The sequence below is a fragment of the Thamnophis sirtalis genome, unplaced genomic scaffold, assembly GCF_051295495.1.
Source record: "Thamnophis sirtalis isolate CommonGarterSnake01/CBP01778 unplaced genomic scaffold, rThaSir2_p1.2 scaffold_1, whole genome shotgun sequence".
Taxonomy (NCBI): domain Eukaryota; kingdom Metazoa; phylum Chordata; class Lepidosauria; order Squamata; family Natricidae; genus Thamnophis; species Thamnophis sirtalis.
In genome coordinates, this window is record NW_028261381.1 from 34505721 (window position 1) to 34524464 (window position 18744).

Genomic DNA, 18744 nt, shown 5'->3' on the forward strand with positions numbered 1-18744 from the left:
CAAATATTCTAATGCATTAATAATTAATCTAACATTACTTTTCATCTGTCTCCCTTGTATAAAACCTGTTTGGTCCGTATGTATCAATTGTTGAATGACCAACATTAACCTATTTGCTAATATTCCAGAGGTGCTTTTTCAAGAGGCAATTGGACTTTCTTGTTTTTCCTTTTGAAGACGTTCTGCTTCTCATCCAAGAAACTTCTTCAGTTCTGACAGAATATTGGGGAATGGAAGGATTTATGATCCTTGCAGACAGCTCATTATCCTGTCAGAGCTGAAGCAGCTTCTTGGATGAGAAGTGTCTTCGAAAGGAAAAACAAGAAAGTCCAGCTGCCTCCTGAAAAAAAAAATCTTTGGGACAACCATGACCCATGATGACTGAGAATCTCTACAGATTATTGGGGATGACTGCACCATTAGAAGACGTGAAAGGACCAGGTTAGGGGCAGATCGTCAGGGAGGACGTCTGTCTACAGGGAGTCGAAAGAACTTGATGGCACATAATCATTCATTTAGGAATAAATAAATGTCTGCTGCTTTAGGATTAAACAAAATGTGAACGCTCTGTCCAAATGTTAATCACAATTCCAGCAGGGACACATTGAGACTGTGCCTAGAACAAGCGCGCATGCGCATCCCATCCATTCCTTCCTCCCCCCCCCTTCTCTCAGCCCCCCCTTCCCGCGCCTACTTGAAATCCCATTTGACTCGCGAGAAAGAGACAGGAAAATGACGCAGGCAGAACCTGCTCTTCAGACGAGTCATTAGTAGATTTGGAAAAGTTAGAACAGAATTTGTCACGACAATTATTCACAAACACTTCCAGGTACTGTTCCCCATTATTTTTTTTATCGGGGCCATACATGATTACTATCTATCCAGCGGCTCGTCTCCTTGTTTCGGTATAAGAAAACAGTTTTGACACCGCTTTGTTTTCTTCGGTTTCTAACTCTATGCACGTTTTTCTCCCCGAGGACCCCAAATTTTTGGCTACACCGTTGCCTATTCCTTACGCCGAAATGTCTTTCTCTATCCTGTGAGGTCGACACACATACACACACCGTCGGTGCTGGCTGCTGAAATAAGAAACTATAAAAGGAAACTGTTCGCGGTCTCTTGTCATCGGGAATGCCCGCATTTCGGACTTTTCGAATCCGGCGATAAAGTCAGGCGACTGCAGAAGGACAGGGGCAGAGAGCTTGCGTCGGGGTCCTTCGCGATGGCGGAACAGGAAGTGGAGGAGAGGAGGGGCGTGGCCGCGCTGAGGGCAGGGACTGGTGCGAAGTGAGTCGAGTCCTTCTCTGGGGTGTCTGCCGAACCGGACCGCGCCAGGTTGACCCCAACTCCCCACCCCGCCGCCTCGGGGTGTTGCCGTTAAACGTTCGTGCTGCCGCCGCTGTCCAACGTTGTCATGCCGCTCTTCGCCCCCAACCCGTTCGAGCAGGATGTGGGTGAGTGTAACGGGGTTTTTGTCTACCCGCCAGAAGAAGAGCAGCCGCCCTAAAAGGCTCCGGGCACGGCCTTGGGTCGGTTCTCCCCTCTCCCGGGGGGGGGGGGGATCAGCTCCATCTGCGTAGCCAAGCCTCCCCCACCCCAGGACGGACTCAGGAGGGAGGCTCTGCTGCCCAGTCCCGTCCCAACACTGTCCTCTCGAGGCAAGGAGGTCGGTCGTCTTGCGAGGATCTGAGTTGAGCCACCTGTGCGGGGGAGGAAGTGGAGCGAGAGGCCCCTGATTTACCTGGAGGGAATAATGTGGGTCTCCCCACCCCCGCCCCTATTAAGATGCTCACGTGATTTTGCGAAATACTCCCTGGCTGGCCAAACCTGATTCTCGTCCTCTTCAGACTTGAGAGCGAACGATTTGCCCAAGATTAAATTTAAGGTGGGAGGGGGATCCTAATCTGGTAGTCTATAAATATATTTTAAAGACAATTTTGGCCTTAGACACATTTTGGGTTTAGACAATTTAGAACTACACAGCCTTTGGTCTGACCTGAACATAGTACACAAAATTATCTGCTACAATGTCCTACCTGTCAATGACTACTTCAGCTTCAACGGCCACAATACACGAGCACACAATAGATACAAACTTAAGGTAAACCAGTCCAAACTCAATTGCAGAAAATACGACTTCAGCATCAGAGTAGTGAATGCCTGGAATGCTCTACCTGACTCTTTTGTTACATTTTCAAACCCCCAAAACTTTAACCTAAGATAGTCTATTGTTGACCTCACCCCATTCCTAAGAGGTCTGTAAGGAGCATGCATAAGTGCACCAGCGTGCCTACTATCCCTGTCCTTCTGTCCCCACTCATTCATATCCATTTCCTGTATTCATAATCATGTTTATATTTATATTTGTTACCTTATACATGCTTGACAAAATAAATAAATAAAATTAAAATTAAATTAAAACAATCCATTTCGGGGGGGGCGGGATACACAGGCCCACCTCTAATCTGTATTATTCAAACAATCATATTGCCAGAACTATGGACATTTTTTAAAGTGAGTGGGGGAGGTAATTCAGAAACTAAAGCCAAATGACTTAATATCAAAAGAGATCATAATTTTAAGTTTCGGTTGAGAGAAAAAATGTTTACAGCTAAGTAAAGTGAGATTTTAAAAAAAATGCTAATAGAGAAGGAATTGCCCCATTTCATTAAATGATGGTTTCATAGAAAGGAATTTATTTTGCATTCCCAACAACTAAACACCCTTTGGTGATTTTTTTTTGGTCAGCACAGGTTTACAAGGCAGGAAATCGTCTTTAAAATATAACTATACAACTGGAATTAGGAGAGGTGACCAGTTATGACGATTACTTTGATAATTCAAAGACCAGTTTGGATTTGGTAGGAATAGAAGTTAAATTCTTAAAAGGTTTTAAATAATTGGTTGCTGTCTTGGTTTAACTATATAGAGCTGTTGCTTGGTTAAACCTCAAAAACAGATCTTTATTCCAAAGCCTAATGATGTAAGATTTCCAGGTACTGTAGTTGAACTTATTAGATTTGTTTGCCTTCTTTGCTGCTTTATACCTTTATTTTAGCTTTTCTTGCTTAGTTGAATTCATGAGAATTGGATCTAAAAGTGAAATAATTCATGTACAAATTATTTAAAGCTGATCTGTTACTGAAGGAGATGAGGCAAGAAATCATATATCAGTAGAGATGACAAGACACTTCTTTCTCATTTATAATAGTACAGCTATAAGTTATCTACATGTTGCAGGATGACATTTTTGATGGGTGGATATGTTAAAATTAGAGAATAGGTATCTTTACAAGCTGAAGGAAATGTCCCATTAAAACTCAGTTCAGTTTACAATATTTTTATATGTATGTATGTATAAGTATAATGCTTAGTAAATTATGTGCTTGCAGATTTGAGTCACATTTGTACTGTATGCTATTGTCATGAATTATTTTTCAAGAAATACATTCATACTAACTAAAAGTAATTGATCAAAGTTATTTAAAAAAATATCACTAAAATGAAGCCTTTACAAAATTGCACAAGAACATTGAAAAAAAATCAAAGAAAGTACTTTCAATTTTTTTCAAAAGTCCTCTGAGTTTTCCAACAAAGACACAACCAAGAAAATGTTTTTCTTCATAAGGTAGTTTGATGTTTTAGTATTATACCTGGGAAAGTTGACTTGCCAGTGTTTCCCTCTGGAGGTAAATGTTCTTCATGGGCAAAGAACAGAGACACCTAACAGACATAAAACATTTTTGTAATGTGGTTTAATGTTGTCTTTGGTTGAGACTCACTGCAAAAGCACCCAAGATGGAGCTATTGTTACAAAATGCAGTGTGAAGAGCCCTTAAAATAATGTTCAGGTTCCTGCATAAAAATTATGCGTTCAAAATCGCAAAAATAAAATGCAATGAAATTCATTTCTGGCCTATCTAATTCATGTTTTTCAACAAATAGCATGGTGCCACTAAATCCTGACATGTAAAAATTTCCACTAGTGCGGATACTAGCATTACACAGTATATAACATTATAAAAATGATCATATTTTTCAATCACAATTTCTCATGGAACCTCTAGCGACCTCTTGCGGAACTGTAGTTGAGAAAAACTGGCTTAGAGCCTAGAATATTGGAAGAGTATTGTTCAGTGTGTGCAGATGTTAGATTATATAAGCATTCAAAAGAGATTTTAAATTGGTTAGATGGGAAATTATCTGCAATTTAATAAAAATTTATGGGCTTTATATTAAATTCCTGTCAGAACCAATTACATTTTATGTTAGCTGAAGTTTCCAGAAACTTATCACAAACCTCTTCTCAGATTTATATAATATGACTAACCTTTTATTAATGACAAGACATTTACTATCAGAACCAATATTTTTCTCTTGAGAACTTAAATTCTGAAAATGGTAGTGTTTTGCTGATGAAAGTTGCAATCCTGTTCATGCTGCCTCAGATTTTATTGATGTAAATTATTTAACTGCTGTTTTAATATCTGGTGACAGGATGTTTTTAATTCCAAGATGTACTAATCACATTTTTAAATATTTTACCAAGAGAGAGAAAAAATAGAATCAAATCTTAAGCTTTTTTATATCTGTAAATGTTCATAATATATTTAATTTAATGCTCTTTTTGTTGAAATAAGTGTGTTAAAAATAGACATTTTAATCAGAAAATCAAAGATAAAATTTACAAAGGATCTTAGAGATCATCTAGCCCAGTGCAGAAATCTACTATTATAGCAGTTTCCGCAAATGACAATCTAGACTGTTTAAACACAGCAAAAGGAGGGTCTGCTACTTCTTAAGATAATCTGTTCCATTACTGAATAGCATTTATCTTCCAGAACATCTTCCCGATGTCCACCTCAAATCTTCCTTGTAATTATTGCTTGTCTTCCTGAATTTGCAGATTTGCAAGGCACTTCCTAAATATATTTTTCTTAGTTCTTCTGGGTTGTAATCTATTACTTGCCAAGAGTCCTTCATCTTGGAAATATGTTCCATGATCAAACCATTCCCTATGGTACCATCTGCATGCCACCTGTTTGCTTCCAGTATCCTATACCAGCTGTAGATTCTGAATATTCTTTAAAGAGAGGCCCATGAAGAGTATATTACAATAATTCAACAGAAGGTCACTAGAACACAAATGACTATGAGCAAGATCTCTTGGTCCAGGAATGTCTACAATTGGCACAAAGAAGTAATTGTAGTTATTGTTATTATATTTGTAATCCGCTGTCAGCCCTCCTGGATATACCATACATATAAACCAGGCAGATAAACCAGGAAACATGACTAGTTGAGATAAATCTAATTTATTGTTAAGGCTACATTAACACAATTTTGCAAGTCTGAAAGTACAAAAATCCCATCCCAGTTTTAATGGCTTGCTCCATTAGGCCGGGTTCTTTCTAAGTTTCTTTCTCTGACTATTAAACCACTGAGATCTCCTGCCTCTTTTGTTTCCTGGACAGCATTTCTTCCCCTGTCCACATTCCTCAAGATTATTTACCCATTCCATTACACTTGCCCTTTATATAGGTCAGCTATATATAGGTTAACTCAAGGCAGTGAACATATCTAATACTCATGCCTCCTATTTCTCCACAACAACAACAACTTTGTGAGGTGGGTTAGATTGAGAGAGTAACTGGTCCAAAATCACTCAGCTTGCTTTGATGCCTAAGGATGCCTAAAACTCACAGCCTCTTGGTTTCTAGGCCGCTACACTACACCAAACTCAATAAAAGTTCAGAAGTTCTCACAGGAAGATACCAAGGTTGCAAAACATCTGAGACAAATAACACACTTGTTCTTAATGAACTCCTTGCAGACTACCTTCCCCGTTCCCCCAGGAGTTTTGTATCCCCTCCCTTTTTATTGTTAGCTGCCCTGAGTCTCTCGGGAATAGGGCGGCATACAAACTTAATAAATGAATGAAATGAAATGAAATGAGTTTCAACATATGTTAAAGAGAAGCAGAAGAAAGCAGAGCCTTTAGCCACTTCATAGAGTAAGGTTGTCCTTCCATCACATTTGAAACTGGCCTTCAGGAAGGAAGACAACTACTGCAAGATAATGGCCCCTGCAGTAGTACTGACATCCAATGACAGATCAAGAAGGATCATATTGTACTCCCCAAATCCCAATTTCTCAGTAGGTTGTCCATAAGCATGACTAATGCAAGCATGGCTGCTGTACCTTGCCCTTAAACTTGGCTCTGTAAGTCCAAATAATTCCCTTCCTTTAGGTCTCAGTGGAGCTGTGGGCCCACCATTCTCTCTATACACGCTCCCAGAGAGATCTGAATTGTAGACAAATCTGAAATGTTCCAGAACAAATAAAACAGGAGTGACAGAACAGCCCCATCACAGAAAGAAGCATTGATTATTACTTGACTACAACTTCCTGCCATCTCATCAGAGGCTTCTACCAATCATCTAAGCAGGAAATGATGGAAGTGACTCTAAAGAAAGCCTTCATGATTCACAGGCTCAAAATGATCCCAGATCACAAGACAAAAGCCCCAGTCACTTCTACTGGTACTGTCCTGTTGGATTCCATCTCTCTTTCATTACAACTTGAATGTGAATCCCAGAAAGAAGCTCACATTGTGTATACAATGCCTTGAAGCTTGTGGTAACTCCAATATAAATTGAAAAGCTCTGAAATATATTCAGAAGCTCCAAAGAAAAAGAGCTTTCTTGGCAAGCTTTTGTTTTTCATACATAATTCTTCCATTTTTTCAGCCTGGCTTTGTTTTGTTTTCTATAGGCTTCTTGGTACTATTGTCTCTCCATAAGCACTATTGTATTTGATCCAAGAATTCCTCATCTTCCCCGATAAATTGGGGGATGGACAGGTTCACGTCTCACTTCTTTACTTCCAGGAAAGCAGTCAACCTATACCTGCTACATGTGTAGTTCTTGTCTTCTCCAGAGAAGAAAGAACACATGTCCCCAACAAGTCATGAGACCAGTTCTCTTTGTCTATGCCTCAGATAAACAGAAGGGAGGGAAGGAAAACAAATCTGGTTAAGATCCTCAGTTATATTCTACAAAACAGCCATACAAAACACCCAATGAATTCTCCCTGTCATTGGCTTTTGAGAGGAACCGTCAGTGAACTTTGTCACCAAATTTTTGTTTGTTTTCCCTATTTGCTCACTCAGTAATTTTGTTATTTCTCCATAGTGAGGGGGGAGGAGTATCCAGGATGGGTTTGACCTTATCCTCTCGTGATTGGTTTGAGTCAGATAAGCTCTTTGGGCTCCGCCCCCTGGAGGTGAGCCTGCCCAGTTTTCTGACTCAAAACGATCGTGAGATGTTGCTCATTCGAGAGCTCCAGGAATTTACTAGGATCTAAAGGAAAATTCATTTGGACCCGTCGAGTTTTGCCTCCCTGCTTCACTCCTCCTGCAGGATTGGGTCTGCCACTAGCCCCCTGGGGCGGCAGGCTGCCCTGGACACTGAGGACATCCGAAGACTCTCAGTGAGGAGCTTGGCCAGGCAGCAGAAGGAAGGGCAAAAGCCTCTAGCAGGTAGCCCTAACCAGGAGGACGGGCAAAAGCCTCTAGCAGGCAGCCCCAACAGCTGAGGCTTGTAAGAGCTGGAGATTTGACTCACCCCAATCAAGGGAAAGGTTGCACCTCTCCAGACCTCCAGTAATTTTCAAAGGATTAAAGAAAATAAACTTGGACCCGGCGAACCCTGCCTCCCTTCATCGCAGCCTCCTCCTGCAACGACCGGATTGCCACAAGCCCTCTGGGGCGGCACGCTGCCCTGGCCATTGAGTGAGGTGGAGTCACTCTGTGAGGACCGTTGCCGGGCAAGCAGGAGAACCGGGCACACATGCCTCCTAGAGGCAGCCCTTGATGAGAGGCTTCTCAGGAGCAGAAGCGCTCCTCCGCTCCCCTCAGCCACGAGGTTTTTTTTTTTTTTAAAAAAGGAAAACCTGTGCTGGCAGCTATCACCAGTGGACAAGGTGAGAGCCGGAAAGGCTCTAAAACAGCTGCGGGAGATGAGCGGCAACCGCATGGCAAGCTTGAAAAGGCAAAAGCCATTCCCATGTGCTCCAGCAAAGAGGAGCCTTTTGAATTTGGAGCCGGGGGCCATCTTGAAGCCACGTGGCCAAGATGGCGGCCCCCAGCAGCTCAGGAGGCCGGCAGGACAACAACCACCACTTGAGGAGACCTACAAAGGTGAGAGCCGATCGCAGAGGCATTAGCCAAGAGCGAGGGAGGCAGCAAAGGGCAAAAAGGAGTTAAAGAGGCAGGTGGTGGATCAACACCCCCCCCAAGCCGGAAGAACCACCCCCCCCCCTACCTTTCTGGCTGCCAAGTAACAGGAGAAGGCTTCCTCCATAAGAACATTCTCCTTTAATTAGGAGGCTGATCGACATCCCTAGCAAGCTGGGTTTGTCACGGCTATTTCTTGATTCCCCCTTAAGAAAACTCCCCTTTAATTAGGAGACAGAGGGGGGGGGGGCGAGAGGCTGACCGGCATCCAGCAAGCTCTGTTTGTCATGGCTATTTCTTGATTCCCCCTTAAGAAAACTCTCCTTTAATTAGGAGACAGAGGGGGGGGGGCGAGAGGCTGACCGGCATCCAGCAAGCTCTGTTTGTCATGGCTATTTCTTGATTCCCCCTTAAGGAAACTCTCCTTTAATTAGGAGACAGAGGGGGGGGGCGAGAGGCTGACCGGCATCCAGCAAGCTCTGTTTGTCATGGCTATTTCTTGATTCCCCCTTAAGAAAACTCTCCCTTAATTAGGAGACAGAACGGGAGAGGCGAGAGGCTTACTGGCCCCAGTAGCAAAAACTGTGTTTTGTTTTGTTAATCCCAAGCCGGCAGCCCGCTGCAGCCTGGAAAAACGCAGGGGGGGGGGGAGAATATTCAGCCCAGCTGCTAAAGTGCAGCTCCCAATGGAGCCCCCAATCAGGTTACTGAAGACCTTCCAAGGGTGGGGGTGACTAGGCAAACGGCTAATGCAATACAATACAATACTATGCAATACAATAGCAGAATGGGAAGGAACCTGCAGGCTTTCTAGCTCAATCCCCTGCCCAGGCAGGATATCCTATACCATCTCAGACAAATGGCTTCCTATGGTTGATTAGGCTGACTCTGTAAACCACCTAGAGAGGGCTGAAAGCCCTATGAAGCGGTATATAAATCTAACTGCTATTGCTATTGTCATTGCCACCCAACAGCCTCTTAAAAACTGTTGGGGCTCTCACAATGTCTGGAGGCAGGCTGTTCCACTGATTAATTGTTCTAACTGTCATGAAATTTCTCCTCAGCTCTAGGTTGCTTCTCTCCTTGTTTAGTTTCCACCCATTGCTTCTTGTTCTGCACTCAAGTGCCTTAGAGGATAGTCAGGCAGCCTCCTCTCTGTGGCAACCCCAGAGATATTGGAACACTGCTATCACGTCTCCCCTAGTCCTTCCTTCCAGTAGACTAGACCTACCCAGTTCCTGCAACCGTTCTTCATAGGCTTTAGTCTCCAGTACCCTGATCCCCTGTTGCCTTCTCTGCACTCTCCTTAAGAGTCTCCACATCTCTTCTACATCATGGGGACCAAACTGAGTGCAGAATTCCAAGTGTGGCCTCCCAAGACCTTAAAAAGTGGGATTAACACTTCACGGGAGATTGATTCTAGTCCTCTGTTTATGAAGCCAAAAACTGTGTTGCTCTCCTGGCAGCGGTTGCACACTGCTGACCCACATTAAAGGGGTTGTCCACTAGGACTCCCAAGATCCCTTTCACAGTTACTACTGTGGAGCAAGGTATCCTGTACCTGTGCACTTCACCTTCATTGCCTAAAGGTAGAACATTACTTCCTTGAATCCCATTTTCCTAGGTAGTGCCCAATGTTCAAGGGTACCAAGATCCTTCTGTAGCTTTAGCCTGTATTCTGAAGTGTTGGCTATTCCGGCCAGCCGGGGGTTCATCTGCTAACCTGATGACCCCCCCCCCCCCTCATCAGCCGTTAACAAACAAAGAGCTAACAGTCATTCCGGCTCCTTCTTATGACCGCTTGAGATAACAGCAGTTCTTAAAGGAACAGTACTACTATCATGGCATATATTTTGCTATCCCAAATGTTAGCTTACACACCTAACACCCTCATTCAAATCACTGATGAAGATGTTGAAGAGTACTGGGCTCAACACTGGACCTTGGGAGACTCCCTGCACTCTTCCCTCCATGAAGAGGCAGTTCCACTGAGGAGTACAGGTGGGTACACCAGTTACCAAGGCACCTGGGGTGACTAGGTCTAACCCACATTCTTCTACTTACCTAATAGTAGGTTATGGTCTACCTTATCAGGACTTGCTGAAGTCCAAGTTAACTATATCAATGGCATTCCTATGGTCCACTAGGGTTGCCACCGTAATCTAATATGGCCAGTCTGGTATGATGTGTTTTTGACAAACCCATGTGGGCCTTGGGCTCTCGAGACGGTTTTTTCTTCCTTTCTGAAGGGGGGGGGGAAATCACATCAGCAATTCTATAGTGGTTCTCCAGCACTCCAGGATCTCTGATAGATATAGTTTCAGTTGTTTGGAGAATTTGTCCGCCAGCTCCTTCAGACCCCTGGGTGTAACCCACCCGGTCCTGGGAATTGGACCTTGCCTAAGATAGACAGGCTGCCATTCTTCCCTATCTCATCTTGGGTTCCTAATCTGAATTTGGGATGCTGTTTTTGATAGGTTGGATTGTTTATCCCTTCGGGTAAAGACAGATGCCAAGCACGAGTTAAATAGTTCGGCTTACCCCTGCTGCTTGTCACCTTCGGGCCCCTTCTCCCAGCAAGGGACCAATCGTTTCCTTAATCTTTTTTGGTTTTATCAGGCGGGAAGATGCCCCCTTTTGTATTTTATTCTATTTCATTATTATTATTGTGGTTGTGGTTCTTGTTGTTATTATTATTAATTTACCTTTGTGGCAGGCCTTTATTGTGAGCCTTAGCTCCCCTCACTCCATCTTTACACTCTAGTGGCCACCCATTAAACTCCGTCTGTGTTTACATTCTGAATATCTCTGCGCTAATCCTAGCCATAGAATCATAGCACCCTTATGGCTGGGGGGGGGGGGAGAAAAAGGGTCAGACAGGCTGGTCCCCATGCCAGAACCCACCACAAACTCAGAATGGGATGCCCGACTATGAGAGATCGCAGAAGCACCTCAGATAGCCTATGAATTTAGACAACATTCGCTGAGGGCAGAACATACAGCAGGGGTGGGTTCATCAGAGCCGGCTGGCTCAACCGGACCAAGGGGACAACTTGGAGCGGAAGCTGCAGCCAGTTGACCGCTTGGCGGTGGAGCGGAGCATCCTGAGGAAAGACCTCTTCCCCCCCAGGGTGATAAGGACTATCCAGGCCGCCCGCAGGCCCTCCACAGAGCGCTTCTATGGCTCCACGTGACGGGCCTTTGACTCTTGGTGCAACTCCCGGGGGTCCAACCCCATCCAGGCTACGGTGCCTCAGGCTCTGGACTTCCTCCAGGCGGGCCTGGATAGAGGGGTAGCTCCTAACACAATTAGGAGACAGGTCTCAGCCATCTCATCAGTTCTCCCGTGTGGCAGAAATCAGTGCCTGACACACCATCCCATGGTCAGGCAATTCCTTAAGGGGGCCTCCAACCTCAGACCACCTACGGTACACAGGTACCCTTCCTGGGATTTACACAGGGTATTGGACGCTCTAACGGGTGCCCCATTTGAGCCATTACAAGCAGTTTCCCTTAAGTTCCTGACCCTGAAGGTGGCTTTCCTGGTGGCCATCACTTCCGCCAGGCGGATATCCGAACTGCAGGCGCTGTCCACCAGGGAGGATCTCTGTGTCTTCCACCAAGATAGGGCGGTGTTACGGCTGGATCCATCCTTCATTCCCAAGGTGTGCTCCTGCTTCCATCGAGCCCGGGAACTGATTTTGCCCAACTTCGGTCCAGATCCTTCTCACCCATTGGAGAGGAAGTGGCACACTCTGGACGTTAGGAGGGCTCTGAGGATTTTCCTCAGGAGAACCAGGCCAAACAGGAAATCCGAAGCCCTGTTTGTCTCCTTCCAACCAGGATCCCTGGGTAATAAGGTAACTTCCACCACCATCGGCAGGTGGCTGCGAACCTGCATTGCCACTGCTTACCAATCGCAGGGGTTACGGACACCAAATCATATCACAGCCCACTCCACACGGAGTGCAGCCACATCCACGGCCTGGGCCACACAAGCATCCCTGGCCGAAATCTGCAGGGCAGCCACGTGGGCTTCCCCCTCTCCCTTTGTTAGGAACTATAAGTTGGACTCCTTTGCCTCGGCAGAGGCCTCGTTCGGCCGCAGGGTGTTGCAGGCGGTTCACAGGGCTGGACCCATGCCTCAACAGGCCTGAGTGGGGGACATATGGTCTCAGGGATCTCCCTCCCTAGGGACGTGCAGGCTTTGGTACGTCCCATCCTGGATACTCCTCCCCCCTCACTATGGAGAAAGGGCGTTGGTACTTACCTGATACGCCTCTTCTCATAGTGGGGGGAGGAGTATCCAGTCCCTCCCTGACTAGGTTTGTACAACTAAGTGTTATGTTCATTGTTATATTGTTATTTAATTATTGATGTTGAAGACAAAAAAAAAAAAAAAAAAAAAAAAAAAAAACAACAACAACAACAACAACACCTGAATCAAGAGCCTGGAGTGAATGATGCAATGAGTCAGAGAGAGCTTTTCGTCATAAAACTGGGCAGGCTCACCTCCAGGGGGCGGAGCCCAAAGAGCTTATCTGACTCAAACCAATCACGAGAGGATAAGGTCAAACCCATCCTGGATACTCCTCCCCCCACTATGAGAAGAGGCGTATCAGGTAAGTACCAACGCCCTTTCTAAAACAGATATCTTCCCTTGATCTTTACTAAGGAGCGAATGAGGTTCAGCACAGTTGAAGGGCATTGAGTTGGGGAAAGTTATTTTAGAAAATGTGAGAATGGATTGTCCTGCTAGAAATTCAGCTTGCTAAGATGAAGCTGATATATGTGAAGCTAATATATATGAAGTTAAGTGTAAATGGAATTTGATTTTTTACATAATCCACTCTTTTTTAGTCAACATTATAAAAAGCTCATGTGTTAACTTATTTGTTTCAGTGACTTGCTTGCTCTCAATCTACCCAAATGCTATTTAAAATGAGTTGATATAAATCTTCCTTTGTTGTTATACCGAGCCTGATAAATATATTTTGAGTTTCTTTCAATGTGTGGAACTCAAGGTTATAAACAAGCAGTTTGAAGGATTGTATGCTATTAATCCTCTAGATTTAGAAGATATAAGAAGAAGCATATTTAGCACTTAGTAAATACTGACACATCTTTCAATAAAAGAGTATTTTCTGTTCTCAGAAATCTCATACAGAATATTCTGTTGTAAAAATCCTTAATCTGAATTCTAATGTAACAAATACTTTAATATTGAAATAGTTGCTTTTTTCTTGAAAAACATATAATAGCAGCGAGGTAGAGGGGCAAGTAATCTTGCATAATACATCTGCTATTTTGAATCTACACCCAATCATTCAAATGATTGCTCAAGTTGTATCTTCTGCCAAGGAATGCAGGGCTATTGTTCTCTTGGCTCTCTTTGTAGAGTTTGATTCCATTGACCATGATGTCCTTTTGAATGATTAAAATTGCAATGACTTCAGACCTTTAGTTAGTTAAACTGACATAATGATGTTGGGAGCTTCTACTACATGGATTTTGAGGTGCCACAAATTTAATCTTCTCATGCTTTTTCATTTTTCTGTGAATATATTGAAAACAATCATTTGAAGACTTAGATAACACATTTGTTAATAATAGACAGGAATTCCTGAAGTATGATCTAAAAGCCAGTTTGAGGGGAGGGGGGGAATGAGAGTTAACATATGGAAAATATACAGGAAATAGAAAACTTAGCTATTATACATAGGAGTTCAGCCATTTTGGGTTGAACTTGCATAACTCATAAACAGTTTAAACAGTTTATCACTTGAGTACTATCCCACATTTGGTTCTATTTCTGGGAATCCTGATTAGCATAGATTCACGTATTCATTTTGTGTTCACACTGAATTTTGACATGCTGGTGGTTATTCATCTGACATACTGTACCTGTACTATTACTCTGCTGGTTAATTACCCTCTCTCAAACCAAATATAACATTTTACCTATAATATTCTCCAAAAAATGCATGTTTTTTTAAAAAAAGTTTAAAAATGCAACAGAAAAAAGGAAACATGGAACAAAGTATCTTTCCAATATCAGGTTTTTTTTTTGGCAATAGTAAGGGCATTGAAAATCTATTTGTGTTGTCCAGTTATCAAATTCCATGTAAGAGATATGTAATGCAACAGAATATTATCCTTTAAAAATCTTAGTTGTTGTTGCCCAATCATATTTATATAGTCCACAATTTTCTCCCAAAATATAGTAAATATTGGACATTGTAAAAACATGTGTTTTAAAGAAGCATTATTCTAATTATTTCTCAAACAAAATGCTATCTCTTTTTTGTGAGTTATGTTTTTGCATATACTTTATTTTAATGGTTTGTTCCTTTTCTGTTATTTTAAACGCAATAAAATGTAAATATATTAAAAATTACCTATAATATTACTGTATCCATAGACTCAACCCTTCTCAGTAACAGTTGACCAGGCTTTAAATTTCCCTTTTGAGGGAAGGTTTTTGAAAAGGTGGTCAGCCTACAGCTGATAAGAACCTAAGCAATTGATTATCTAGACATGTTTCAGGCTGGGATTTATTGCTAAGATAGCTTTGGATAGATTGGCAAACAATGGGACATCCCATCAGTGGCTGGAAAGGGCCGCCACTGATCATAGCTGCACAAGAACAGGCACTAGACACCAGAGGCATAGAAGCAAAGGTTTACCACACCAAATAAGACCTGTGGCCCAGACTATGCAAAGAGGCCTCAAAGAATTCCAAGAAATAGTTGCAGGGTAAAGATATAGGCAGGAACACCATACATTGAAATGACACTACCAAGTAGCTGGCATTGTAAACAGGAACACCCTCACAGTATAAGGGCTAGATACTCCTAAATCCAGATGGGAAATTCCACAGAAGGTTGTGGAGAACAACAGGGCTAAGATTCTGTGGAATTTCTAGATCCAGATGGACAGGCAGGTACTGGTCAATCAACTGGGACATATGGTGGTAGACTAAGGACCAGAAGACAGCAGTAATGATAAATGTAGTGGTGCCAAGAGATAGCAATATCAGAAAGAAAGAGTATAAGAAACTGGAGATATACCAGCGCATAATGGGGGTGGAAACTAGAGGTGATATGGAAAGTAAAGGCCAAAGTGGTCCCAGTGGTGGTAGGAACACTTGGGTCTGTGACTCCTAACCTGGAGAGTGGCTCCAACAAATCCCAGGAAGAACCCAGTGTGAGGAAACAGCTAAGATACTGCACAGAAGCTTCAAACTTCCATATCTCTGGTAGAGGACCCAAGATTGAGGAAGACATACCACCCATAGGGGTGAAAAGGGAGACTTTTAATATATAGTTTTTATTAAAACATTTTTAAAAGAATAAAAACAATACACTTATGAAAGTATGAAGAAAAATAGTAAGGAAAAAGTGGAAAGAAAGAAATAAGAGAAGAGAAAGAAGAGAAAGTTCTAAATAAGCAGCTTCCAATTTTCTTAACAGCTGTTAAAAGTACATTTGTATTCTGTAGGTAGTGTTGCTTCTAAAAAGTTGAATTCAAATGTTTGATGGTAATACACCCCCCCATACAATTCACGTTGATAATATGAATAACTTGCTTTTTCACTTGATAGTGTACTTGGTTCATAAAGTGGAAATAGTTGTGCTTATCTTTTATTTCCTATATGAGAATGAATGCTGGTATATGTTCATACTTTGATCTGTCAATGCCACATAAATCAACTGTCTGGATTGAGAAGAAAATAAAACAGTTATTAAACATTTGTAGACTTCTAAGAGATAAAATATGAACATTCATATTTCTTCAATATGAAGAAAACATTCATATTTTCTTTCAGACTCCCATCTGTTATAGCTTACTATTCATTTGAAATTGTAACGTTGGAATTATTTTCCCACTGCACTGAAGTAAATCCGTCCAATTTTAGACATATATTATAGTCAGAATGCAAAACAACCTTGTTTGTGAATTTAAGGTTCTAACAGGATAGCGAAAGTACTTTTGGAGCTAGCAACCATTTCGGACAGAAGATGCTTGTGTCCTGCCTGAAAGGCTGTTGATTTTTGTATGTTATTTTGTCCACAGAAAAGGCTACAAATGAGTACAACACTGTTGAAGATTGGGCAGTTATTATGGATATTTGTGACAAGGTTGGAAGCACTCCTAATGGGTAAGACCCACCAACATACCTTGAATGTTATTTTGTAAATGCTCTGATTAATTTGTGCCTTCTGCCCAGATCTGACATTTTAAGCATATATGCATATTTATACCGTGTTTCTCCAAAAATAAGACAGGGTTTTATTTTCTTTTGACCCCCTAAAATAAGCATTTGGCCTTTTTTGGGGGGGGGACATCTTATTATTTATGAGGTGCAGGATGTGGCGAGTGTGGTCACCTTATGGCTGCTGCTGCTTTGCAATATTTTTTGGGAGGGCTTATTTTTGGGGGGCAGCTTATTTTAATGCACATGTTCAAAAGCCCAATTGGGCTTATTATCCAGGGAGGTCTTATTTTCAGGGAAAGTGTGTGTGTGTGTGTGTGTGTGTGTGTGTGTGTGTGTGTGTGTGTGTGTGTACACACACTTATTCATAAACATACATATGCATACCCACCAACACACATACTCCCAGACACAGAGTGATTATGCTATATTATCTTGTTTAAAAGGTTGTGGGGAGAAGTAGATCCATTTTATACCAAATCAAAACGTATACTTTAAAACTATGTCCAGAAGAGAAAGTAGATTTCGTAAGTGTTATGAAGAAGGACAACCAGTCAGTCCTAAGGGGAACATAAATAAAAACAGTCTGCTAATCATTAGTTCTATGGTCAGAAACTGGTTGTTACTAATTTCCATTGTTAAGGTTTTTTTTTAAAAAAAATCACATGAAATGCTTTTGGTTAGACTGAACTAAAAAAGTAAAATGTGGATAGTTGAAAGGCATCAGTGTCTGCTTCTATTTGAATAATAAAACAAGGATTTCAAGTAGTAATTAGCATGCCAGACTGTTTGGCTTGTAATTGTGTTTGTGTGTTGTTCTATAGGTTACTGCTGTCTAAACTAGACACATTAAACATTTCCAGACTGACCCTTTCACATTATCTTTTGTATCAACATATAGAAAGGTAACAGGTTTGCCTCTTGTTGATTGCTGCTACAATGTCTGTGCTCATATGGGCCCTGTAAAAAATTGGAACTTAGCCATTCATGAATCCCCAGGCATATAGAACCTAAGTTAGTATACTCTGTACACATGCATTCAATCAGATAGGCTAGTTAAGGAGAGGGACGGCACATATTTATTGTCCTTCTTGACAGCTACTGGTAGCAGTGTTACTCCTCCCTCTTTCTCCGCCCCTTCTAGAGTGGCAACGTTAATTTTCTTTTTCACACTGTCTTATTTCCCCAGACTGAGCTCATGTTTTGCTAACTGCTACACTCCTTCACCACAACCATTTCCATGGCTCTCTACAGTAGACATTGGAGTCACACCAATTGCCATGTTATAGCAGCTGTTGTGTTTTTTAAACTAATGTTTTATGCCTTGGTTTATATGCGAATTCAGTTACAATTTAGTTTGTTTATTGAACTAATGTGGAAACCCTGAAAAAATCAGAAAACTGGAAAATAGCATTGGATTGATATAACAAACCATGATTCAAACTGAAGTGTTGAAATACTTAAATGATTGAAAGCTACCTATTTTATCCTGGATGTTTGCTCTTAGAGAATTATTGAACTGATTGTGGCTTGCTTTGCAGAATATGATTGGGTTTCACGGTTGAAGTATTAGAAGTGGATCTTCCTCTTGTGTCACTAATAATAAAATGATCCCCAAAGCTCTTTCTTCAATGTCTTCTTTCTAGGACTTTTTGTTCCCTTTTAAGTTATTAAAATATCTGACACAGATATTATTTTATCTAGAGCAAAAGACTGCCTCAAAGCCATTTTAAAGAGAGTAAATCATAAAGTACCCCATGTTGCACTGCAGGCACTAACTGTAAGTATGCGCATACTTTATTCAGGGGTGAAAATTCTTAGGTTCATAAAACAATTCTTGTAAACTTTTTAAAATAAATTAAACTTGTTGATATTGATGACTAAAATAATATTTATCTTATTTATTTATTTCTCAATATTACTGGCCTGTTTTCTTCCTAGCCAGTGCTAGGTAGGGAGTGGGAGGGCAGGGATTGATTAGGATCAATATCTTTATAACATATGTGCAGCTTTTTGCTATTCATTGTGAATGGTCTCATTTATTCAATTCTGTCTTCATTTTGTTAGCTGTTGGGAGCCTGTGTATCAAACTGTGGAAAGATTTTCCACTTAGAAATCTGCTCGCGTGATTTTGCCAGTGAAGTGCGTGTCATAATAAACAAGGTGAGGTTTTTAGATGTATCATGTTTAGAGAAAATTAATAGAAAAGTACATTGATTGTGTCACCACGCTTATGTTTTGCATTTCTAGTATTAACTTAGAATATATAAATGAAATAAAAAACCCAATATGA

At 41.7% G+C, this 18744-nt stretch overlaps 1 protein-coding gene across 2 annotated transcripts in view; it reads left to right on the forward strand.

Annotated features, from left to right (window-relative positions):
• The first annotated feature begins 1248 nt into the window (after positions 1 to 1248).
• STAM2 (signal transducing adaptor molecule 2) overlaps positions 1249 to 18744 on the forward strand; it is a 32242-nt gene continuing 14746 nt past the window's right edge. Inside the window, exons 1-4 of one of the 2 annotated variants that reach the window (XM_014068451.2) lie at positions 1249 to 1454; positions 16313 to 16397; positions 18156 to 18231; positions 18519 to 18614. In XM_014068451.2, the coding sequence (XP_013923926.2) occupies positions 1415 to 1454; positions 16313 to 16397; positions 18156 to 18231; positions 18519 to 18614 (297 nt within the window). In that variant the 5' untranslated portion in view covers positions 1249 to 1414. The remainder of the gene's footprint in view (positions 1455 to 16312; positions 16398 to 18155; positions 18232 to 18518; positions 18615 to 18744) is intronic. The other variant, XM_014068450.2, reaches the window with a different exon arrangement.